The sequence below is a fragment of the Rhinolophus sinicus genome, chromosome 4 (genome assembly GCF_057876585.1).
Source record: "Rhinolophus sinicus isolate RSI-liver-muscle chromosome 4, RSI-T2T, whole genome shotgun sequence".
NCBI lineage: Eukaryota > Metazoa > Chordata > Mammalia > Chiroptera > Rhinolophidae > Rhinolophus > Rhinolophus sinicus.
In genome coordinates, this window is record NC_142504.1 from 29,354,308 (window position 1) to 29,381,530 (window position 27,223).

At 38.8% G+C, this 27,223-nt stretch overlaps 1 protein-coding gene across 1 annotated transcript in view; it reads left to right on the forward strand.

Moving 5' to 3' along the window:
- Positions 1-23,457, forward strand: part of COL28A1 (collagen type XXVIII alpha 1 chain) — a 152,582-nt gene extending 129,125 nt beyond the window's left edge. Inside the window, exons 32-36 of the mRNA XM_019729778.3 lie at positions 603-1,157; positions 2,733-2,890; positions 17,229-17,430; positions 18,908-19,080; positions 20,210-23,457. Coding sequence (XP_019585337.3) covers positions 603-1,157; positions 2,733-2,890; positions 17,229-17,430; positions 18,908-19,080 — 1,088 coding nt within the window. The 3' untranslated portion in view covers positions 20,210-23,457. The remainder of the gene's footprint in view (positions 1-602; positions 1,158-2,732; positions 2,891-17,228; positions 17,431-18,907; positions 19,081-20,209) is intronic.
- The last annotated feature ends 3,766 nt before the right edge of the window (positions 23,458-27,223 follow it).

Here is a 27,223-nt window from a genome sequence, read left to right on the forward strand (position 1 = left end):
ATAGTTGACATTGTGGGTGATTGGGGACATAGAGTAACTAGGGGCAGCTGTTTGTGTGCAGGGAAAAGCCCTAATCTTTCCACCACAATTAAAATTTTTCATTCCATTACTTTACCCATTGGCTATGTCAATGAGCAAATCTCCCTTTTCATATAAGGATATGGTTGAAGACTGAAACATGAGCTTCCAGATTCAGGTTAAATACAAAAGATGGAATGACAAATTTAGGATAGTGCTTATTTCTTAGGGAGAGAGAGGGGAGTGTAATCAGAAAGGCATACACGGGGATGTTGACTCTTAAAAATATTTTAGTTTTTAATCTAAGAAATTGGCACATAGTGTTTTTTATTTTGTTACTACACAGTGTTTTGGTTTTTTGTAGGGTTTTTTATATACTAAATTATTTTTGAAAAAGAGTCAGGTATAGAAACCAGAAGGCAGACAGTTTTCAGCTTTGTTCACAGGTGCAGAAAAGGAAGGTAACATCTAGGTCTCCGATTTATCCTTGCCTGTCTCTCTCCTCCCCGCACCCATCTGACACCCATCAATGATGTTTTGATTTTCATTCCTGCAATGTTTCCATCTCAACTTTCATCCTTTAGGTTGTGGGCCCAAATGCAAAGAGACTCCACTAGAGCTGCTGTTTGTGATTGACAGCTCAGAAAGTGTGGGGCCAGACAACTTCCAGATCATCAAGAATTTTGTGAAGACTCTAACTGACCAGGTTGCTCTGGACCTTGCCACAGCCCACATAGGCATAATCAACTACAGCCATAAGGTGGAGAAGGTGGCAGATTTGGCGCAGTTCTCCAGCAAGGACAGCTTCAAGCTGGCGGTGGACAACATGCAGTACCTGGGGGAAGGCACCTACACGGCCACAGCTCTCCATGCAGCCAACCACATGTTTAAAGCCGCAAGGCCAGGTGTAAAGAAAGTGGCCTTGGTCATCACTGATGGGCAGACAGATAGCCGCGATGAGAGGAACCTGACAGAGGTGGTGAAGAACGCCAGGGACACCAATGTGGAAATATTTGTGATCGGGGTGGTGAAGAAAAATGACCCCAACTTCGAAATGTTCCACAAAGAAATGAATCTAATTGCTAGCGACCCAGATAGTGAGCATGTTTATCAATTTGATGACTTCATGACACTGCAAGGTAAGACTCAGCTTCAGGGGAAAGGAATTTATGTGGTTCTTCCAAGTTCCACATCACGGGCTTACCCTGAGCAAAAATGGAAATCAGGAGGCTAATGAGGCTTATGCTGACATTAAATCGTAGCACATAAACTGCAGGAGGTAAAAACATTTAGTATCATCCAGTTTAAAGAGAACAACTCTTGTTTTTATTCATTCGTAGTAAGTGCTGAGCTGGTGTTGGAATTGTTTAACTGGGGGTATCTATGGTCGAAGGATATGAATGAAAAGAAAGAAGAGAATTTGGGGGTATTGCTAAGATTAATGTCCAGAAAGTTACCTAACTTGAATAAGACGTGGAGTGAGCCAGCAGTAAGGCAGAAAATAACCATAGAATCAAAATGAATTGAGAAGTGTGTGATACCTGAAGAAAAGTTACGGTAATCTAAAGAGAGGAGAGACATAAGTAACTGGGATTCTATTCTATTCCCTGTTCTATTTCTCAATTCTTATAAAAACAGATAGTGTTTTATTCTCTGTTTTTATGAAAACAAATAATGAGTCAATAGGTTGATGTCAGGAGTTTATCTTAGCATTTTGAATATTGGTCATGCAGTCAGTGTTAATCAGATGGGTTTCCCTATGCTACTTTACCCTTTCACATGAACTGATATTTCCTAATGAGGCCTTCTGAGATACCCACTCACCTATGACTGGAGTATGACCAGGACTGCTTTACCATGAAACATGTTCCAATTCTTTGGAAACCAATAACTCATTCTGGCAGGGCCCACACCTGGCAAGCTTGTGAAATAAGTAAAATGTACGCTTAATGTGTTTGTAGGCTTCCATTTGGCTCCATCCTTCTTTCTTCACCCACCTGGGAGTGGGACCTGACATGGCCTGGCACAGACCCCTCCCCCCCCCACCCCATGCTGCTCCCGACCTACTCTGGGTACCAGCACAGCTGGTCCTGACGATAGCATACCCTACTCAGAATCTTCCCACTTTCTAGTTCCCCCTTTCTCCAGATCTTTCTAACCTGGGGTCCCATTTCCTGCTGGGTGACTAATGGGTTTATCTTAGATATTCAATCTTACTGGGCTGTTAACCTGTTAGAATGACCAGAAGTATACATTTCAAAGACAAATTATATTTTAATAATTAAAGAGCTTTATTATCTTAACCAAAGGAGTTAGTAATTTGTTCCCACCAGTGAGGGATACAGTTTTGGACTGGGTGGCCTTTTGCTGTCCCTAAAACCAGAGGTAACGGCCTAGTAAATGTATTATGGGTGAGACTTGCCCCTTCTACAGAGTAGTTCACAGTTAACTGATGCTTTAGATAAGCAAGCATTTAAGTCATTGGTTTGCCTATTTGGGTCCTTGTATATTATTAAATAAAATAAAATTATTTTAGGTGGCCTCTTACAGATGATGTATAAATGCTTTAAAACTTCGTTCACCTAGCAGTTGACTTCAAGTGATGGGAAAGTGTCTGTTTATTTTAAGGAGAGCGTAGATAATCTCTTTAAAACAGGTTTTGAGTAATGTCTCGTTGTTCCTACTATCTCCCTTTTCTGTTTCTCCTTTAAAAGACACCCTGAAGCAAAGATTGTTTAAAAAACATTGTGAGGATTTTGATTCCTACCTCATTCAAGTCTTGGGTTCACCACCACTTCAGCCTGGCTTGGGGATGTCGGGGGAAGAACTCCGCCAGTCCACTCCACAGCCTCAGGAAGAAATGTCTGAGTCAGTAAGTAACTGCCTTGCTTAATTTGTGAGCTTACCATGGTGTTTTCTGTCTGTTTTACATCAAAGACCATCTTGTCTTGCACTGCCAAGTACCCGATGAGGTATATGTCCTTTCAGGTCCTTGGCTCTAAATACTATTAGCACTTTGTCCCCAGATTTCTAGTTCAGAAATAGTTCTGGGGCTTGTGAGCATGAATATGAGATTTTAAAGTTCTCTATATTTTATAACTAATTATTTATGAAATGTTGCAAGTAATATTTTTATGGTATACCGCTGCTACCACCACTAGGACAGATAAACACTATACTATTTACATTGCCCACTTACCATGCTTTGTAGATCCTTTCATACCAGGTTCCAGCTCTCCTTCATCCTGCTGTGTATCCACCTCCCACTTTGTAACCTCTCAGGTTCGTTCCTTCAAAGTATACACATGCTTAATCTGCCACTCTCCCATACTCCAAGGCACATGCTTGCTCATTTAGCTTCCACCTCCTGTGCCCAGAGTGCGAACTGACTGGGAGGGACCTATTCACGCATATGGTGCAAGGAGGATGCTCTGTTTCCAAGCTCCCCAATCACATGTGCATGAAAGAACTACCTCCTGAATGTGCTCAGACAAATGTGACTGTCCTCCTAGAAAGCTCTGGGACTGATCTCAGCCAGTCAGGTCATGAGCAACTATTAGGCTCTTTTAGGTGACAACAGGAGAGCCTCCCATGATTACCGGTGAGTACTCTAGTCTCTTCCCCACCAAGTTACAACTAAAGTAGGTCCCGACTCCTGTCTACTACACAGGGATGTCCTCTAGGAAGCAGGCACACACCAGTCATAACCCTGTTCTGTAAGCTCAATGAAGGCCCTGTCCTGTCCTTTTACGAAGGCTTCATGGATATGAAATATATGAGTGAGTGCAACAATTTTCTAGCCTCGGGATTCAGCTGTGTAGTTGAACTAAAGCCCCAAGAAACCTCCAGATCAGTTGTTGGGCCCGGGGTCATTCAGGAATCCGGCCCAGGATACGATTGCTAAGGGGACAGACAATAGATAGGACTCACTAGGGTTTTATACCATATGTTCAAAACAGGGCACAACGGCCTCTAACATATTTCTGTTTGATTAAACACTAACCAATTGTGAGACAGGTAATTTAGATTAAGGCAACAGAATGTCTCTGGATTGTAGGTTGAAATTAACACGCACATTTATTACATATGGCTTATATCGGGTCAGCAAACTTCCTGTAAAGGACCGTATAGTCAATTGTTTGTTTTGCAGGCCATTTGATCTCTGCTGCAATTACTCAGCTCTGCCTTTGAAATGCAAAGGCAGCCACAGCCAATACTTAAATGAATGAACATGGCTGTATTTGGATAAAACTTATTTCCAAAAACAGATGAAGACTCAGATTTGACCTAAAGGGTTTGCTGACCCTGGTCTTTACTGAGCATTTTGAAGTGAATTATAGACAATAATGTACAGTCTCTCTTCTCCTGAGCATGGAATGCTCCTGGGACCTTCCCTGCTTGTATCACATATCACTCTGTCCCTCCCCTGGTCAATCCACGTTCGGCTTCCTAAACAAGAGAAGACTCGGGTTTCACTCAGCAAGTGGTCCTTAAACTGAGCTCTCCTCATAATCAGTGAATTCCAGTAGAATGTATTGATCATTTACTGATGTACTAGGTGATAGGTCTTAAGACACAGTTCCTGCCCCGGAGGAGTCCACAGTCCATCAGGGAATAAATAAGCATAAGAAGTATTAAGAACTTTAGCAGAGCTGTAGATGAAGCACAAGAGATGGTGCAATTAAATTCAGGGCAGAGTAACGGAAGGCTTTGCAGAGGAGGTGGCACTGAGCTGAGTTTGAAGAAAAAATAGGAGTGTTTCAAGTCAAGAGTAGAGGGAAGGGTATTTCCAGCAGAAGGAACATGTGGGCATAGAGGGATTCCCAAGGGCATCGCATTTCAATAAATTAGGACAAGTTCAGGCTATCTGGAGCCCAAGGGGTGTGGGGCAGAATGGTGAGAGTTAAAGCTGGATAAATAATTGGAGGACCAGTTGTCAATGGCTTCACGTGTCAAGCTAAGGAGCTTGAATTTCATCGAAAGGTCAGGCAGCCAGGAGAAAGCAGAGATGTTTTTACAGCAAGGGTTTTATGGTCATATTTGGTTCACAGGAAGAATAACCCCGGTTGCAGTGGGAAAGATAAATAGGAGAAGGAGGACAGGCGGCTGGGATATGAGGAGTGACAGAGAGTCCAGGTGAGAGAGAACGAGACCTCAACTAAGGCAGGAGCATTGGAATAAAAGAAGGCCTGGATTGGAAAGCCATGTCTGGGGTAGAATGAACAGGATTTAGTGATTGGATGGATTGGAGGTTAGGAACAGGGAGGGTTTGGGGGATGACAGCTGTGTTTCTAGCTTAGAGATCAGGTGATATGAAACACCATCTACTAAAATGGAGAATATAGGAAGCAGGGTGGGGTTTTTTTTTTGGTTTGTTTTTGTTTTTTGAAGAAAAAATAATAAGCTTAGTTTGCACCAGGCAAAATGGAGGTGACTGAGGGACATCCAAGGCAATTATGACAGAGAATGAGGAAGAGCAAGACCCTATGCCTCGTATCATGACCCAGGAACATGATCAGAGACACATGATGTTAATTGATTATGACAGATGAAAAATATACTAGTAGCTGGAAAGGGAGGACAACGAAAAGTACATCTAAAATAGCCAGGATTTATAACACCAAGAGCTGCATAGAGGGAAGCTGAGCATCAGCTAGGTCTCCCTAGGGTACCTCTGACCATGACAGTGGGAACTTGCAGTGAACTTGAGCTTCTTGGATAGTCCCTTTTTTCTTTAGACCTTCTCACCCTTGCTCTTTGCAGAAGCACCAAGGCAAGACTGAGTTTTTAAACCACAAATGTTCCTAATAGATATTTAGTCTGAGGAAACATATATGCATTTATCTCTCTGTCATATATATATATCATATATACATATCACAGATGTAAGTACAAAAAAGTTAAGTACCAAAACATGTATATATCTGTACATGCACAACCACCTTTATCTAAAAGTATAATTACAGGATCCTAACATCTATAACAAAGTGAATCTGTCAAAACCTTTTGATTCTCAGACTGTTCCCAATCCTATCTCAGGCAACACTGCAAGACAAATAAATGGTCTCAGAAGTTCCTTTTGTGTCTCTATTCCCTTACTTTGCTGTCTCTTCTAACACTTAAGACACCTATTGCCGTCTTTCTTTCCTCTTCTTCTATCAAAATCTGTTCTCAGGGAAAAATCTGATATCAGGTATTTACACTTTTGTGTGAAATCTAATGGATTTCCACCTCCAAGAAGGACTTACATATTAAGCATTTTATCTAATTGTGGAGTTAACTTGATATACACTAAACATCTGGGAACAGGTGTGTTGGGAAGTAAAGAAAGCAGAAGACTTTCCCATGTTCCTCTAAATTCATAGCCCTTCAGTGGCACCCTGCTCTGTTGCTCTTTCAAGCCAGTCCTGGGAAGTTAAACATGTACATCCATTCTACTCTGTTCCTCTCCTGAAATGTCAGGATAATTTATACTTTCTTCTGGAATTTATCACATTTTATATTGTTAATAATTATTTGTATGTGTACCTTAACTCTCCTGATGGATTTACATTCCTTGAGGACATGGTCTGTGTCTAATTAAACTTGTGTCCCACTCACAACCTAAACTTGTGCCTCATCTTGCATACAGTAGATGCTCAATAAACCCCTATGGACCAAATGAATGCTATACCAACTGTTGGACTAAAAAAGAAATCTGAAGATTTTCTTCAATGAAAGGCATTGATTACACTGTTATAAAAAAGATAGTATACATAAAAAATCCGTATTTTTTTATGGGACTAATAATGTTGGCACTTCATGTTTCTTTATCCTTTCTGGGTTTGGACAGTGGGTTAAGATTGCCAGCATATAAATGAGAGTGGGGCAATAAAATCAATTAAGCATCATTTACTCAGACCAACTGGCTATAACCAGTAATGGACCATTAAGCAAACAAGCATATTAGTATCCTGCACAAAGTCACTTTTCATCATTCTAAATGCATTAGTAGATAATGTCAATATTAGTGAAAGAAATTGACAATGACACAAATAAATGGAAAGATATATACCATGCTTGTGGATTGGAAGAATATCATTAAAATGTCCATACTACCCAAAGCAATCTACAGATTCCACGCAATGCCCATCAAAATACCAATGACATTTCTCACAGAACTAGAACAAAGAAATTTGTCCAGAACCACAAGAAACTCAGAATAGCTAAAGCAATCTTAAGAAAGAAAAATAAAGCTGGAGGTCTCAAACGCCCTGATTTTAAACTATACTGCAAAGTTATAGTAACTTTGGTTACTATAACTAATGGTATGGTACTGGCATGAAAGAAGACACATAGACCAATGGAATAGAACTGAGAGTCCACAAATAAATCCATGCATATATATGGTCAATTAATCTATGACAAAGGACACAAGAATATGCAATTGGAAAAAGTCATTCTCTTCAGTAAGTGAAGTGAATTTGTCAGAACCTTTTGATTCCCAGATTGTAGGGAAAACTGGACAGCTATATGCAAAATAATGAAACCAGATCACTATCTCATATCATATACACAAATAAATTTATAATCAATTAAAGACTTCAATATAAGACCTGAAATCATAAAAGTCTAGAAGAAAATGTAGACAGTAAGCTCTTTGACATCAGTCTTTGCAGTATTTTTTTGACCATTCTCCTTAGGCAAGGGCAACAAAAATAAAAATAAGCAAATGGGATTACACCAAACTTTTAAAAAGCTTTTGTACAACAGAGCAAACCATCAATTCAATGAAAAGGCAACCTATCAAATGGGAGAAGATATTTGCAAATCATATATCTGATAAGGGGTTAATATCTAAACTATATAAAGAACGTATACAACTTAATATCAAAAACAAATAACCTGATTAAAAAATGGGCAGAGGACTTGAATAGACATTTTTCCAAAGAAGACAGACAGATGGCCAACAGGCACATGAAAAGATGCTCAACCTCACTAATCATCAGGGAAACGCAAATGGAAACCACAATGAGACAATCACTTCAAACCTGTCAGAATGACTATTATTTAAAAGACAAAAAAATAACAAGTGTTGGTGAGGACGTGTAGAAAAGGGAACCCTTATACAGTGTTGGTGGGACTGTAAAATGGTCCAGCCACTATGGAAAACAGTATAGAGGTTCCTCAAAACAATTAAACTAGACAGCCATGTGATGCAGCAATTCCACTGCTGGGTATTTATCCAAAGAAAACAAAAACACTCTTCAAAGAGATATATGCACCCCTGTGTTCACTGCAGCATTCTTTACAATAGATATGGAAACAACCAAAATGCCCATCAATAGATGAATGGACAAAGAAGAGGTGGTGCATATATATATATAATGGAATATTACTTGGCCATAAAAAGAACGAAATCTTGTCATTTGCAACAACATGGGTGGACCTAGAGGGTATTATGCTGAGTGAAACAAGTCAGAGAAAGACAAATATCGTATGATTTCATTTACAAATGGAATCTAAAAGAACAAAAGAAATACACAAACAAAATGGAAAAATAGGTACAGGAAATAAAGTCATGGTTATCAGAGAGAGGAGGGGTGGGGGGGCAGGTGAAATAGGTGAGGGGGATTAAGAGGTACAAAATTTTAAAAAATAAATAAAAGGTACAAACTTCCAGTTATAAAATAAGTCATGGGGATATAATGTACAGTATAGAGAATATAGTCAATAATATTTTAATAACTTTTTATGGTGACAGATGGTAACTAGACTTATTGTGGGGATCATTTCATAATATACATAAATATTGAATCACTGTGATGTACACCTGAAACTAGGTATTAGGTTGATGCAAAAATAATTGCGGTTTAACAGGTTACAAATAATTGCAAAAAACACAATTACTTTTGCACCAATCTAATACAAATAGGATATTTTATGTCAATTGTATGCCTATGAAAATTTTAAAAAAGTAATGTCAACATACAGGATCTTTATTCACTAGAGCAGGTTTTGTAACAGTATTCTAGTTTTTTTTTAAAGAATAGAAATGAAAGAAGCCCTGTCTACCCCTTCCATAAAGCCTTTTTTTTCTTTGTATTACAAAAAAAATTGTTCCCTGATTGCAAATAAATAAGTAGCAGCAGAGATTTCTTCTGCTCTGTAGAAAGGAGGCTGTGGGATTCCTATGAAGAGTGATTCCATAGCAGACCAGTGATGGAGATAATCAAGCTAGTGTGGGGGGAGTCCCTCTGGGTAGCTGCTGCACCGATGGAGAGGTGAGGTGGAGGAAAGTGGGGAGCTATGAATCTCTTTCTTCCCTCTGATCCTGTCCTGATGTTGTATATAATCCAATGCTAGCCTTAAGTTCAGGATGCAGGCTCCTCATTTCTAGAGAGGAAATGTATATTCTGTATCGATGTAAATTATGGAAAGCTAACACAGCAGGCTGACCTGGCTACATGACCCACCCTCTCTTTGTCAATCCTCTCTTTTAGTGAGACCCTACCCCAGGTCCCCATACCACTTGCCTCATGTCTCCCCTCTCATCAGTATCATGAAACTGCTCAAAGATCTCCATCTCAATTTTCACTCTTGCTGTTTGCCCCATCTCTTCCTCTCCTTTCCCCACAAATCTCACTCGTTCTTGACACTGGAGCTCCACTGGCAATTTTTTTTCAAAAAATGGAGCCCTGGGCAGGTTCTAACTTGTTGTTGGAATGAATATGTTCCTTCATCCTAAAGCCTGACCCTGAGCTCTATCCTCAACTTTGATGGGACAACTTTTAGTCCCCTCCTTGTTCTCTGAGGCCCATTGCCTTCTGCTTCTTCCAAGACCAGGACCTCATTTCACTGGGGTGCTGTTTCCTGCCCTATAGTCAGTAAATAGGCTTCAGACTCTCCCATCTGAAAATTTCCCTAACCCTCTCCTACTTCACATGTCCCTCTTTCTATTATCCTATCTCTTTTTATAATAAAATTATTCCACAGGCCAGCCTCTGCGCGCGCGCTCTCTCTCTCTCTCTCTCTCTCTCTCTCTCTCTCTCTCTCTCTCACTCACTCACACACACACACACACACTCACACTCACAACCTCACTGTCTTTCTCTCTCCCTCTCAACTTCCTCACTTCTGTTCACTTGCAAACCCTCTGAAGTCAGGCTACTGCCTCCAATATGACACTGAAACAGCTGCAAAAGCCACTAGCAACCTCCTAATTGCAAAATCCTTATATTGCCACATTCTTTTCTCTCTCACATGTAAGAGAATGCCATGCTTTTCTTTGATTTTGAGAGTTCTCTCTCTTGTTCTCCTTTCACCCTTCTGAGCATTCTTTCTCCATTGTTTGGGAGTTTTTCTTTCTCTCTTTACCCCTTAGATTTTAAACTCTTAATTTTTCTGAGATCTGTTTTTAGCCTGTTTCTCTTGTGCCATGTTCTCTGAGTTCCAAAGCTAACAACTCTCAAATCTGCTTCCCCAATCCAGTCCTTTCTCCTGGGCCCCAGATTGACATTTTTGATGGTCTATGCATATTTTATTCTGGGTGTCCCCCCAGGCATTCAACCTGGAATACGTTCACAATTCTGTTCCTCCGGATTTCCTTCCTAGGGATTTATTCCCACCAACCAGCCAGGCACCTGACAAGAAACCTGGAACACATCTATATCTCTATCGTTGCTTTATCTTCCACACTTGTTGGTACTGTCTTCTTTGTCTGAACATCTCTATCCCTCCTATCAACTCCTTTCTCCTCATCCATACCTTTCCTGTCTTAGATCAGGGCCTCATTACTTATCTATATTAATAATATGGCTTCAAGACTCTGGTCCTGTCTCTCTTTTCTGTATCCTCTCCAGTTTATCCATTACTTATTGACAGTATAATTTTATTTATTTTTTCACTCATAAAAATAACATCACTGAATTATTTCTCTTACATATAATTCTATTTTGGCTGAATTTTCTTAAAAACCTATCTATAATAACATGGCACATATTTTAATTTGGTACTAAGCCTCCATAACAATAGAGTAGGAAAAATAATATTTCTGTACACCTATATTTTCTTGTAATGTCCTATTCAAGTAAAATGTTGTAGGCCGTTCACTCACATTATATTCACTATTAAATGATGGAGCTTATTCAAGGACCATAATCAATACTTTTAAAAGACATGGACTTTTCAAACTTTAAAAAGACCTGGGGCTGAGCCTAGTGTTCATTTAGTTCCTCTACTGACAGGAAAATTAAGTTGATTTCCTGAAATTTGACCTAATTATTTGTAAATAGCCTTGACGAAGCCACATATACAGAGATGGTTATATTGGTCAATATTATAATTTATTTGTTTATAAAATATAATTAATACTCTCTCACTGTAGCCAAAATAACAAATTCTTCTTGATAAAATCCTGCTTAACAACTAATTCTTAGCATTGCTATGTGAAGCTGCTGTGTAAGCATCATATATTGCTAATAACAGACTTATTACATGTACACTATAAGATGCTCCTATCCTATTGAGGAGAGAAAAAAAACAAACATATTGCAAACTGATCTAGAAGAAATATCACAGACCTGGAAGCCAAGAAACTTGGTAGTCTCAATGCTAAAGCTAAATACTTTATTTCCTTAGCTCTAAAGTTTATATTTTTCCTATTTTACTATTTTAGAGATTGGGATGATTCTAGTTAGTGTGTTGTGGTCTCGTTTTAGAGGCTTTCAAAATGTGTAGTGTATCTCACAATGAATGACGTCTTAGAAATGAAATCTGATCGCTGCCTGACATTGGGTGAATCACCTGTTTCTCAAGGTTTTGGTTTTCTCAATTCCAAAATAAGGGATTATTACCAGAATATTTTTCCTTTTGTATAAGTACATGGTTAGAACAGTGAGAAGCATTCACCAGGCAATGCCAGAATGGAGGGCATTATATTAATGAGAGAGAGGGTGTACGCAGAATAAAATCCTGCAGTTCATCCTCTAGGAAAGCCACAGGTAACCAAGGGAAGTCCCAGCACAAACTCAAGCTGTCCCTGCCAGTCCTCAAGAACCTTAAATGCAAATAAAGAGCATCCAATATATGCACTTAAGTGCTGAAAGACCTACCAAAAAAAGTACTGTCGTCTAGGAAGAGTCAACCAAGGTCAGACGCCTGAGAAGCAAGCACCTTGACAGCACTAGCTGCTGAGCCAGCTGGCAAGGGCAGATTCCCCACAGCCAACTGGAAGAAACCTGGACCTACAACTGCTAGGAACAGCTAAGTCTGAACACAAGGGCTGAGGCAGGTGATCGAGCATTCATCCAGAGAAGACAGGAGCTCAGAGCTGAAGAGCTTGTCGGTAGTAGACGAAGATTCTGGGTAATGAAGTACACGGGAAATGTCTGGAAATCAGAAACCAAACGACCTGTGGGAATTGTGTGGCTCCTGGTTGGTAATCCCCCTTTAGCTCATGCATTCATGTTCCTGGGAGCCTGCTCGAAACCTGCTTTCCTCCCTTTAAAGATCTACTCTAAGACTGAAAAGGACTGACGACAACACATCTGCTTGTCCAGCTGCAGGGAGCAGCCCCGGCCTCTACGTGTTGACTAGTTGCATCTGTGTCTTTTTACGGTGGTGAGGTCCTGCTTGGAGCTGGGACCATTTGTCTCCTCCAAGGCAAGCCAGTGCGGTGGGAGCAGAAATGTGCAGAGCTGGTAGTTAGGCTTTTGTTTTTAGGGTTAGGATTTATAAAAAGAACAGAAAATACACATAACAAACATCTGAGTGCCTACCACCCAGACATAACCAGTGTTTCCATTTGTTTGTTTTCCTTCAGAGTCTCTTTCACTTCCTCCCCTCTCCAGGGGGAACCACTATCATGAATTTGGAGTGTATTCTACCAGTAAAGTTTGGGGCTGCTTAAATCCTACTTTTAGAACTAGAAGGTATATTAAGGTCTAATTTTTTATTATTTAAGAATGATAATATTAAAGCTTAGAGGATTGAATAATCCAAAGTCCCCTCTCTCTCCTTCTCCCTCTCTGTCTCTCTCTGTCTCTCTGTCTCTGTCTCTGTCTCTCTGTCTCTCTCTGTCTCTCTCTGTCTCTCTCTGTCTCTCTCTCTCTCTCTCTCTCTCTCTCTCTCTCTCTCATCCATTCTGAATCTGTTGAGTAGCTACTATTTGCTGTTCTATGCTATAAAGATATAAAAGAAGACGAAGAAGAAGGAAGGAAGAAAAAAAGAAAGTAAAGAGAATTGTGGCATGGTTTAATCTCTCTTATCAGGAAAGTGATTTCACACATGGGAGAAAGGAAATGATGCAAATGATAGTTACACATATACGAGCATAGGATTAAAGATTAGCTTCTATATGACAAGGGCCAAGTACAGAAGCATTAGAAGGTACCATGCTCCATCTGAAAGATGAGCATTAGTACTGACTGGGTTATTGGGAAGGGTTTTGCGGATGGGGATCTTGGTGAGAAATTCACTTTCAGCCTGAGGCAGAATGAAGAAGAAGGAATGAAAGGTCATAGCAGGATGTGCTGGGAGTAGTGGAAGGCAAACTTGGAAAAGTGTGGAGGAGACAGACGGTGGCAGGGCCATGTAGATCAGTTGAAGAATTTTTTACCTATCAAATTGGTAATTATCTCTTTTTTCAATCCTAATACCTAGTAAATGGTGATAGCTTAAGAAAAGACACTCAGTATTGAGAGAGCAAGTTCACAAAACTTTTTGGAAGAGGACTTTGTCTCAGAAGCTCAAATATGTGTGTTCTTTGACCCAGCAATCAGCCATGTGGTTTCTAACAGAAAAACACACAAAACAAATAAATGTTTAAAAAAGGCCATTGTAGTTAAGTATATTCTATATTTAGAATGCTGGTATAGAGTCACAGTAAAATATGGAACCATGATATATTAAATTAAAAATAACAGAAAACCAAACATACACTTTTTTGTGTGTGAAAATAATATATGCACATAGGAGAAAATACACCTGAATATCAACAATGATTGTTTCTGGGAAATAGAATGAATCCCTTGTGATTTCTGTTTTCTTCTTTGGCTTGACAGATTTTCTAAATTCTCTCCAATAAACATGTTTGCTTTTGTAATAAGGAAGAAAATTATAAAAATGGCAAACCATAACAATTACACATTTGATTAACGTGAAATCTCATGGAGCCAAACGATCAATTATTCTCATCCATGAAAAAAAATTTCACTCGTTCTAAGAACCTGAGGTGTAATGCTCTCATAGTCAAAATTCCCAAATGATGTGATTGAGAAAGAAAATGCACACTCCTGAACATATAAGAGGTAAAGAATAACTTATAAGGCCTTTAGAGTTGAACAAGGTAATAATTTAAAGGCTGAGTTCATTCCTTTGAGAAAACCACGTTGTCCAGAACAGTTCTTCAAAGGAATGTTCTTACCTAACAGACAGTATATCTGAAGCCTAATATTCATTGGCTTTTTTATGTTTGATAAACTACACCACAGGCTGCCTTTTCCTTTATTTTTTGCTTAAAATAAATAAGCGCAAGCCAAAAAAACAAACAGACAAACAAACAAAACAGTATTTCTTTCCTGAAACTGGCATTTCTCAGATTTTGCCATGAGCTTAATCATTTGGGGGAAGTTCTGTGGTCATTTGGAGCTTTAGATGCCACAACAGAAAATAAAGTACCGAGAAAGCTTTTCTCTAGCCTTCAAATTCCCTAGTTCTATGATTATAACAAAAGCTCACATTCAAATTGTCATATGTAGACACAAGATCATTCTGAGAGAAAATGCCAACTGACCCACCGTTTTACCTCCAGGGGTACCAAAAGTTGGGGCAAGTAAAAACTCATTGTTTTAATTGAGTGCCCTTTATATAGGGCTCATGAGCAGACCAGCCCCAGTGGAAATATTTGCTCTGATTTATCTGGTAGTACTTTAATCATTGTAAAAATATACATACACAAGTAATATAATTGATTAGCCCTTCTGCCGTGTGTGTGTGTGTGTGTGTGTGTGTGTGTGTGTGTGTACAGACTCAAAAGGAGAGAACAACTTAGATGGCAGAGAGCAGCTAGTCATGATGACAGCTGGCTCTGGTCATAGGATGACAGGAACCACAGGTAAGAAAGCATGAAAAATGAGTTTTACCTAGTTCACAGGTTTGCCTATTTAAATAAATAAATATAAAAAGCAAACAAAAAGACAAACAACAGAGGGCCTTGTGAGGATAAGGGAGCATATTGTGCCAGGACTGAGGTGAATGATCCACTCCATGTAGCTGGGCTCCAAGGGAAACAAAAGAAATAAAGAACTTCTTTAGCCTCTTAAAAGATTGACCTGGCTCCTGGCAACTGTAGTCAAGAATAACATGATTCTTATTTTTTTAAAAAGCAAAACACCTTTTCTTCCTGGTTTCGTAACATATCATAAATTTGGATGAACTTTGAGTCCACAGTACTTGCTTTTGAAATTTGAATTCTTTGTTCCTTAGCTAGCAAACATTTCTCAGAACTTTGTAGAAGCTAAACGTCCTGGAGCATTTGACATTTCCTGGGGGCTGGATAAGAGGATGAGATGAAAAGTGATTGCTATTGTTTTTATTCTAGTGTATTATTGTCCTCTGGCACCCCACTTTCCAATCTCAAAATTGGGTGAGTTTGTGGTAGATATTTTGGAATACATTGCTAAATATTCTAGTGTTAGGGAATGGAGAGGACAGGGCCGTGAAAAAAATGCTTAAAGAAATGAGTGGTTACTTTCTCTCCTCACACCAGTGACTAAGAAAAGAATGAAGATACATTCCTCTCAACCTCACAACTTCCATGCCCTGCACGTGGATTTGTCTGGAAGGCCCAGTACAAAAGTGTCTGTGCGTGGCCGTGGGAAGTGTGCACACTCACACAAAGTGGTGGGAAAACCCAAACGTGTATTCAGATACGCATGACATAGAGGAGGGGCATCATTTCCTGAGCTTTTATTGAAATAATTAATTTTAGAGAGTTGGGGAGAAGCAGCAATGCTGAACTTTTCCTTCAATGTTCCCAAAAGCAAACTAGCTTTTTTGACTTGATATCACTCAAAACAAAAATGTAAATTTAAAAGCATTTTATGAATTTGACTCCAAAGGCAATGGAAGTAAAAGCTAAAATAAACGGACAGGACTATATGAAACTTAAAAGCTTCTGCACAGCCAAAGAAACCATCGACAAAATAAAGAGGCCACCAACTGAATGGGAGAAGATTTTTGCAAACAGTGCCTCCGATAAGGGGCTAATATCCAGAATATACAAGGAACTTGTGCAACTCAACAACAAAAAAACAAACCCAGTTGAAAAATGGGCAGAGGACCTGAAGAGACATTTCTCCAAAGAGGACATACAAATGGCAAATAGACATATGAAAAAATACTCAACATCACTAATCATCAGAGAAATGCAAATCAAAACCACAATGAGATATCACCTCACCCTAGTCAGAATGGCTATCATCAACAAGACAAATAATAACAAGTGTTGGAGAGGCTGTGGAGAAAAAGGAACCCTCACACACTGTTGGTGGGAATGCAGACTGGTGCAGCCGTTATGGAAGGCAGTGTGGAGGTTCCTCAAAAAATTACGAATAGAATTACCATATGACCCAGCAATCCCTCTCCTGGGTATCTACCCAAAGAATCTGAAAACATTTATACATAAAGACACATGTGCTCCAATGTTCACTGCAGCTCTGTTTACGGTGGCCAAGACATGGAAACAACCAAATTGTCCTTCGATAGATGAATGGATAAAGAAGTTGTGGTATATATACACAATGGAATACTATTCGGCGGTAAGAAAAGATGATATAGGAACATTTGTGACAACATGGATGGATCTTGAGAGTGTAATGCTGAGCGAAATAAGTCAGACAGCAAAAGCAGAGAACCATGTGATTTCACTGATATGTGGTATATAAACCAAAAACAACAAAAGAACAAGACAAAAAAATGAGAAACAGAAACTCATAGACACAGACAATAGTTTAGTGATTACCAGAGGGTTAGGGGGGTGGGGGGTGGGAGATGAGTGTAAGGGGGATCAAATATATGGTGATGGAAGGAGAACTGACTCTGGGTGGTGAACGCACAATGGGATTTTATAGATAATGTAATACAGAATTGTACACCTGAAATCTATGTAATTTTACTAATAATTGTCACCCCAATAAATTAAAAAAAAAAATTGTAAATGTTTTATGTAGGTCAATGTCTCCGGAGCCCAGGACAAAGAGAATGAGCATCCAGAGCCTACCTGGGCTGGCAGCCTGGCCCCCACTCTTTCATCTGAGGCTGCCACCACTCAGGAGCCATTGCGCAGCCCCCCTAAGGAGGGGACAGAGGGTCTGGGAATCAGAACTCCAAGGCCCATTTTGAACGTAAGGCCAGAAAAGTGGGTGCACAAAGGTAAGAGATACCTGCCAATCAGCTACTGCATTTACAATGTGAAGAAGGCCTAGGAAAGATGGCCTCTAAAATCTCATGCAGAGAGAACAGGCTTTGACCCTACACAGGGAGGACAAAAGACACTTTTCATTTTGTTACATACAGAATTAGAAAACTGGCTGGAATAGAAGTGGTCAATAAAAAATTTTCAAGTTCTTATAGTGTTTAGTAGTATTATTTTAAATGTGAACACCTCTCGAGTGCATTGCACTCCCATGTTTGCCACAGTCCCTACCATGCCCTATTGTCTTAAATGTGGCCTTCATACATATAGACATGGGAGGTTTTGATCCCTAGATTATAGAAGAGAAAAAAGCTAGAATCTAGATTCACCAACATATTTTCGATGGAGTTAATATCTATAGAAATTAATAAGTAGATACATAGTTTCTGAAGAACATGCCAGAGAGACACCCTTGCCCAAGAAGAAGCATAGATTGACTTGAAAACAAGTTACACAAAAAGACATTATTTAGTTATTGTTTTTAAGAGCAAAGGCAGTGAAAATCTGCACTGTTCCTTTCCATTTGGTTTAAGGAGTGTTCATTTAGTTTTAGAAAGTATGTGAATTGAGACACACTCCAAAATCTGAGGAAATGAATATGGGAGATGGCGAAAGAAATGAACCTTATAACATATAAACCACCTCGCAGAACACAGAAAACAGATAGCCAAGTACCTATTTGGTCTTTTTTGTGATTTCTCTAGCCTTGGGATCACTTCCACAGGTAGGAAATACAAATCAAGACACTAAAGAGTACCGTGAAATAAAAAGGGCTTTAACAAAGGGCTTTACTGTTGTAGCTTTTCTTTGCTTTTTTACAGTGGATGAGTTTCTGAAATTTATTTGTAAACTGACATAGAAGGTCATGTTTTTATTATCCTTCAAGAGCTGCTCTTTCTAAAAGAAAATTATAAAAATAGTCCCCCCCCCCCCTTTTAACCTTTCTTTGTAGTAGAAAGGGATTTCCTTTTTGAATAGCACAATGACATGTGATTTTAGAGGTGCTTTCTATGAACAAACAGGAAGGGAATGTGTACAGAAGGCTGGAATCATCTTCATTCTAAATGTTAATTTGATTTTAAATCAAATCCAAAGTAAACTAAGAAACCCTATTGTTCTCTTGTCAACTAATCCCCACAGGAGTGTAGCCAATGAAGGCTCACACTGTTATGCTTTCACAGAAATAGGCATTTTTAATGAGGTTTCATAAAGATTGAAACTTTTACGTTTTCAAAGGAATGCATATCTAATGGTGGGATTTCAGGTGGTGGAGGAAATGTTTCCGATGTTAGGAAACCCTTCTTTAACTTATAACAATATTTTTTTAGTTAGTGTGTTAGTGTGCATGGAGAATAAACTTTACAGAGCTTTTAATTTCTATCTTTTCAGTAAAAGAAAAACATATAATAACACATTATCTTTTTTTCAACCTAGATCCTAGATGCTTAGAAGACCTCAAACCTGGAAACTGTAGTGAATATGTGGTTCGATGGTATTATGACAAACAGGTCAATTCTTGTGCCCGTTTTTGGTTCAGTGGCTGTAATGGCTCAGGAAATAGATTCCACAGTGAAAAGGAATGTCAAGAAATCTGCATTCATGGATAAGTAAGTAAATCAACCTGTAATGAGTCAAATCTGTATCTCTATTAACAAGCCAAGAAAGAAACTATAATTTCAACATATTCACCCAAAACAAATAAAGCACCATGTTGGATTGTATACTGAGTATTTACAACTTATAAGCATAATCAAATCCTTACAGCCACACTAGGATGTAGCTATTATTAACTATTTTCACAGACGAAGAAGCTGAGGCTCTGAGAAATGTAGCAATTTGTCAATTGTCACCCAACTAAAAATTGGCAGAGCGGGGGATGTGACTCAGTTCCATGCAACCTCAATACATAGGCTTAGTATCGACTTAGACCTGCATTGTGGTTCTGATTCCTGTTCATTCCTATTCTATGTATTATATCAGATTAAACTTCTTCTCAGCCCAGCCCCCCATTCCTCCCTTGTCCCTTGTCCTTTGTCCCCACTTCCTCTCACAGCCCTGCCAGTAGCAAAAGGGAGGTGGTAGGGAAGGATTTGGATTTGGGAATTAGAAATGATGGGAGTATGTGCATAGGAGGTGGTGAGATAAGAAAAAAGATCCTGCTTGGGGGAAACACAGCCAGATGGAATGGTTGAGAGGAGAGGCACTGGAATAGGAGTTGGGATGCTGAGTGAGGTTGGATTTTTGCCTTACTTGCCCTGAAAGTGAGTAAGAAACCAATCTGAATTCAAATGACTTAAATTGAGTACCAGGAGGCGTAATTTCAGGAGTGTGTCATTCCTCACTCCTCCAACATGTCTGCTAACAAACATTTATTGTGTGTGTAAACTATATATTGAAAACAAAAAACTGTAATTTAAGTGAAGGAACTTTTCCCACCCTTCCTTTAAAATTTGTAAATGTGACTTTCAATTTTAGGGGGATAGAATGAGGAAGCACTTGACAGCCAAGAACTACTTAAAGCCCACATCCACCCTTGAGCAAGGTATTTTGAAGATAGGTCTAACACTGAAAGATGAGCCACCAAATTGAAATATGACCAAACAGAGTAATAGAGAATTGGCTCTGTCATTTTATAATAGTTTTGCGACACCCAGTCTGGAAAGATCATCAGTTCTGAGCTGAGCTCAGATAGCTTTTGTATATATCATTTCACAGCACATTTTCTTCTTCTTTCAGGCCTGTGATCCTCATTCAAGGTCAGAGGTATAAAAAACAGAGCTTTCAGTGATGGAGGTGCTAGAAGAACAGCCATCTTAGCAAAAATAATTTTGTATAGTTTGATTAAATTTTGATCATGTAACATTTGATATTACAAAAGAATATATGTAATATACTTGTTAAGCTAAAAGATATGATAATGAGATGAACACCAGTGAACACAGCACACAGAGAATGAACTAAACATAACCAATCCTGTTGAAGCTTCCTACGTGCCCCTCTACCATCCCAGCCCTGTTTCCTGTCAGGGATATCCCATCTGAATTTTGTTTACCATTTCACTTTGCTCTCGGATTTATATGTAATTTTACATGTAAAAAACCACATATATTTCTATGTATTTCTAAACAGTACATAGTCTCGCTTATTTTAGAGCTTTATAAAAATGGTGTCATACTCCAGTCTTTTGCAATCTGCTAGTTTCATTTAATATTAGAATTAACCCATATGTCTTACCATATGTAGTCCTAAAGACATTTAAAGGTATTCCTAAGTAATTTATTATTTAGGTTTTTTTTTGAGCTTTAGAAAATTTGTTTCATAATATGAAATTCTTTGCAACTTGGTACATTACATTATAATTCATACACATCCATTTACTTTCACAGTTGTATAATATTTGTGTGAATATATCATAAGGTATTTAACCATTGTCTTGTCTATGATCAATTAAATTGTTCCTGTTTGTTTATTTTTCTTACTATTCCATCAGCTTTGCTATGAATGCTTTGATGCATGGCTTTGGGTGCACATGCACCAGTGTTTTGCTAGGACACATGCCCAAAAAATGGAATTGCTGGGTTGCAGGATATATAAGCATTCAAAAATAGTATATCATATCAAATCAAATTTTTTCCCAAAGAGTTTGAACTAATTCATTAAAACTTTCACCAGTTGTATACAAGAGTTTCCACTGCTTGATAGATAGTCTTATCAACACAGAATTATCAGACTTCTTCAGTTTGCTAATACTGGGTATAAAATGATATCTTGTTTTAATTTGCCTTTCTCTGGTGACATTTTACCATATTTATTCACCATCTGTGCTGCTACTGCTTTGTAAAATGTCTGTTTATAATTGGGGATTTTTTTTCTATTGGATTGTTTGTTTTTTCCTTGAATTTCTGGAGTTCTTTATATATCCTTAAATCAAATTATTTGTTCATTATTTGTGTTGCTAATGTATTTGTATCTTGTCTTTTTACTTTACTCTTTCCTTTTTTTTTTTATGAACAGAAGTTCTCAATTTTAATGCAGTCCAATTTACCAATTTTTTCTTGTGTGGCTAGCACGGTTTGTTCTTTGTTTATGTTGATTAGCCTCTCGGCCACCTTTCTTGGGTGGGACACTCCCCCAGGGAAAAAAAACTACTCTGGGTGCTGGGTGTACCTCTCTGGATTCTCACCTTCGTGCCTGGTAATTCCTTATGATCCTGTGAGAGTCTTGGTAATTTCTAGGTGACCGTTTTTTGTTTCATCTTTTTTAGTTGTCCTCAGCATGAAAGTGGGTCTGAGCTGCATCGATGGCCATTGCTACATTTTGTTGTTGTTGTTGTGGGAAGGAAGACTTTGGATATTTTCTTATTCTTTGAAGCCCAGCAATGCATTAAAAAGCATGTATTAGTCACCATATGGTCGTTGGAAAGTACCAAGACCCTTCAAAGAATCTAGCCGGCTACTTTGCCAGAAGCAGTACTTATATTCCTTTTCCAAGCTTTTCACAACTTTGCCCACATAGAAAATTGACATGTTGTAATGTTGACTAGGGTGTCCATCCCTTTGTCTAAAACATCCTTGTCTCCTTCTGGGATGAGCAAATCCTAATGTTGCGCGGACAACTTGCAGGCCTCCCCTCCTCCTTTGTGGTGCTTCCTTATCAGCTGAGCCACGCTCAACCCTGAGAGCCCAAAGCCCTCAGCTGAGGCCTCCATTCTACCTGAGTCTGAACTGCCTTTCACTTCTTGGAGATTCTCTGCAATGGTTTCCTTTTGCTGCTCTAACAAATTACCACAATTTGGCCACTTAAACAACACAAATGTATTATTATCTTACAGTTCTGTAGGTCAGAAGTCTGATGCTGCTCTCATTGGGCTAAAATCTAGGTGTCAGTGGGGTTGTGTTGCTTCTGGAGGACCTAGGGAAGAATTTGTTTCCTTACCTTTCCAACTCCTAGACGCTGCCCACATTCCTTGGCTTGTGGCCTCTTCCTGTACCGTCATCGCCAGCAACAGCAGGCTGAATTTTTCTCATGCTGCCGTTGCTCTGATTCTCTGACTACAGCTGGGGAAGGTTCTCTGCTTTTAAGGACTTGTGTGATTAGATCCCACTCACCTGGATAATCCAGGCTACCCTCCCCATCTCCAGGTTCTTAACCTTAATCACATCTACGAAGTCCCTTTTGCCATGTGTGAGGAACTATTGACAGGTTCTGGGAATTAGGAAACAGACATTGTTGGGACACCATGCCCTCAACCATAGCATTTGTGTCCTGTGCATGCTCCCTGAGCTTACGAGCAAAGACAGGCCTGTTTATCTCTGTGTCCCTAGTTCCTGGCATGTAGTTAAGAAGTCAATACATTAAAAAATACCTCAGCACTCAGAACTCACTTTTTATTACAGAAAAATTAACTGCTTGGAAGAGGGGACTAGAATAAGATCAGAAAAAAATCATACTCCTTTAAAAGGAGAATAAGAGAAAAGTGATGTCAGTGAGTAAAAACCAGTACTCTCTCATCCTATTTGAGATTCAGAACGACCTCCTCTTGTCTTCCCCCACTATGATTAGCAAAACAAAGGAAAAAGTCAGAGGGAGTATTGTCTAGATCAGGGGTGTCCAAACTTCGGCCCGCGGGGCCAACTGCGGCCTGCGATCCATTGTTAATTGGCCCGCAGCAAATTCCAAAAAATATATTTAGTTTACTTAAATAAACTAGGTGAGGCAATACGTACTTCACCTCGAGTGAGTGGCCCAGCTGTTTGTGTATTTTACTGCATATGACCCTTGGTAAAAAACGTTGAAAAAAGTTTGGAAACCCCTGGTCTAGATAAAGAATCAAAGAAACTGAATTGAACAATCTGAGAATTAATTATGGAAAAGAGAATGATGATTTATGTTTTCATCTTAAGCTGGTTAAAAAGCCAACAGAGATGGGGGAAACATATGACATTTTGTTCTCCATTCTCAAATTAAAAAGAACAAACTACGTACAAAATGTGCTAGAAACAAGGATGCATGTCTAAATAAGTTTCCATTTTAAATTAAGACACGAAGACATTTTTAGTATTTTATCAAGTACTAATGATGTTCAAGAATTTAACAATGAAAAAACTCCATTGAAACTTGAAAATATCTTACATGATCAATTCTATCGTTTTCATTTAGTTGAAACCTCAGCTTTGCTGACTGCAAGAAATGCTCTAGTCAGGTGTTGGAAAACCACACTAACGTTATAAAATGATAATTAAGCTTGGTGATTTTAATCTTGATGTTTATCCAAACATGACAAAAAGTAAACGAGAGAATGAGAGAAAAATATTTGCATGTGACATGTAACAGAATGGTTTCATATCGCTAATAGAGATCTTATAAATCCAAAGGAGTAAAAAGGAAAAGGTAGGCAATTCAAAGAAGATGGCCAATAAACACAGGAAGAGATGCTCAGCTTCACTGCCCGAGAAATGCTTGCTGAGTGGATCAGGGATGAGACTGGAAACCTGCAGGAGAGTCTGCTGAGCACCCTGGCTGAGAACCAGCTAGGAGACCTCTGAATTGTGCTAACCTGAGGAGAGGGTTTACTATTTGACTCTTTGACTTGGAATTTTAGGTGTTCAACTACTTATGCCCTTTTTCTCTACAAATCTATCATTCAGTGTCTTTCATGAATAGCAGTGCAAAGATGGATTAATGCTGTTGAAGTGTCCAAGATTTACCCCCCTTCTAATAATAACTTTTACTATAATTTCACTAAAATAAAACATGTTTTAGAGTGTGTGTGTGTTTATTTAAATAAATCCTTTTTTCAAAGATACTAATCTATGTAAAATGATAAATAATTAATGCTTTAAAAAATCAAACTAGTTCAAAACAAGAATGGTTCCAAATCATATTTCACAGATATATTTATGGCATTTTAGTTTTTTTTTAAAAAGTTGAACTAGTTTGATTTTTTAAAGCATTAATTATTTATCATTTTACATAGATTAATATCTTTGAAAAAAGGATTTATTTAAATAAACTCATTTAAAGTCACTCCAGGCTCTAAATGTTAGGAATTTTTGAACCCTGCTTTAATTGGGTTAAGGAAATAAGAGTTTTTAGAATCTCTAAGATTCCTTAGAATCTTCTAGTCTTTTGTCTCCTCTATTACTTATATCCCTTAGACAAATACCCTAAGTGACTGGGCAATCTTGGAGTGAACATTTCTGGTAGGACAATTATCTCATGGCAGCCCATTCTTTAGACAATACCAATTTCCACGGCTGCACTTTAAACTGATGTCTCCCTTGCTTTCCACCCTGACAAACTCCTAGTCTAACCTGTGGCGCCTGTGGCGCAGAATGATGGTGTTGTGATTTTAAGACTGTCGCTACGTCACCTTTCATTTGGGCTGCTTCAGCGGTGTCTCCGATCTCCATGGTCATTTCCCATTCTATCCTTTAATTCAGAGCATGCCCTCCAGGACGTGAGTGACTGGAGTAGGGGAGAGAAGCAAACTCGCATGTCCTTTGTTCTAAATATTTTATTCTATGGAATATGGAAAACCTCAGATGACTGCTACATTGAGAAAAGACCTGGGAAAATTGTCCTCTATCTTGGAAGCAAAAAGAAACAGAAGAATTACATAGTAGGAATTCTAAATAGTAAATTAGGCTTGTGGATTGCAAAGACAGCAAAGATTTCTCTCTAAAATTGACTGGAGACTTCAATTTTATTTTTGCCATCCTTCAAATTTGCCCTGAAATGCCACACTCATGCTTTCTTAACATTATTTTTCAGCACTAACAGAATTCTCCAGTTATTGCTTCCGTAGCATATTCGTGTTATCTTAAATTTATTATTTGGCTTTTTTCCTCCCCTGCATCTTAATGAGTGCTACGGTGCTGCCAGTATCTGCAAATTGGGATTTTTCTCAAATTGATTTTATTATGAATAAATCACTGCTCAGACTTGCTTTCAGCTGTTTAAAACAAAACAAAACAGAACACGTCCCTGATGGGGAAAAAAAACAACAACCCCACAAAAACCCAACAACCCTCACCTTTATGCAATTGTCTCATCTCCAGTCTTCCAAGAAATAAATATTGGAATTTGTAGACTTTCCCTGTGGTGCATTACATACTTTGTTATTAGAAAAATATCGACAAACACAGTCAAATGGACTAAAATTGTGCCTCTTTAAAATTTAGAATGTTACTTGAGCTTTTCCGATACTAAAAGTCCAAGGCCAAGTCTACTAAATGTGCTTTGTGTCACTCTCCACCTTCGCCACACACCAGCAGTCCCTCTGCTTTCCGCTTCTCCGTGAATGACGCAGTCAGTCAGCCAGTGACCTCATCTGGCCTCTGAGAAACAGCCCAGACTCTTTCCTTTCTCACACTCCTCATATCAGATTGCGCAGTGCAACTGGCCCATCTTATTGCTTCCTGTTCCTCTACACCCTCAGTCTGTCATTGTTTCCAAACTGGTTTCAACTCCATCTTATCCCTCACCTCTAACCTTTATCCACCTAGTGCTGTGGAGTTATAGTAGATCTGACCCAATCGTTTTCCTCTGTAAAATGCTTTAGGGGCTCTCCATCTTCTCCAAGATACAGAGCAACCTTTGTAACACAGTATTCTAGGTCCTTCAGGACTTCATTGCTGCTTCATTTCTAGTTTATCTCCCTTCAGGTCCTTATACACGTTTTTCAATTCAGCTGTGCTCAATCGTTTGCTCCTGGTTGAGAGCACCATTCATTTCCTTTTGGAATTTACCCTCCCTTCGTCCTTCTCTCTCTTCCTTATTTCTTCACTTAGCATTACGGAATTCATTTTTTTATCAGTAAATAAAGAGCTACCTGAGTCTTTTTAAGAGTTTCACAGGTGTTCAATTTAATCCATGCATCTTTGTTGGGGCCTTAAATGTTTCTAATTTTGTATTATTATGATCAAAACTTCATTGAATATCCTTATACACATTAGTCTTTGTGTAGATGTATCTACAGGAGATAGTCTAAAGGAAAATTGGAAGGACAAAGATAATGTACTTCTGATAGGCATGACAAAGTGCCCTCTTTAAAGATTATACGAATTTATATTCCCCCAATTTATGAGCGTGCCTGCTTTTTCATTTCCTTACCATCACTGATTATTGCCAATTATTTGATCTTTGCTTAGCTGATGGTTGAAAATGGAATCTCACTTGAGTTTTAATTTGTATTTCTCTCATCTTTTTCATTTCTTTATATTGTGAAATATTTTATACATACAAAATGTCTGTTATATATAAGCAGGTTTTGAAAGTAAATAATCATATAAAAGCCTGTGTACCTACCCCCTAGCTGAAGAAATAGATTATTTACCAATATCACTGAAGCCCCCTCTAAATTTGCCCTCAAAGAGACAGAACGAACACCAACTTGAAAATAAATGTTCAGGGTGATTTGGAGTGCCCAAGGATATGCTGTATGATTTCCCAGAGATTACCATTGCCAACAATGCGCTATGTGGGTCCAAAGGTTATTATGCCCAAAGATAGGGTTATGTGGATTCCAGAGGTTACTGTGTCCAAGGATATGCCATGAATCCCTAGAGGTCACTCACGGATGCAGTTCAAAACAGGGTAATCTGGAGCAGCCAATCCAGAACAAACTCCAAATACTTGAACAAACAGGCCAAACATTCAGCACTAGAACTCTGTGGGAGCCTACCCCAGCTCTGTGGCTCACAGGGATACAATGTCAAGTGCTAAACACCCCGAGGAACATTGATCTAT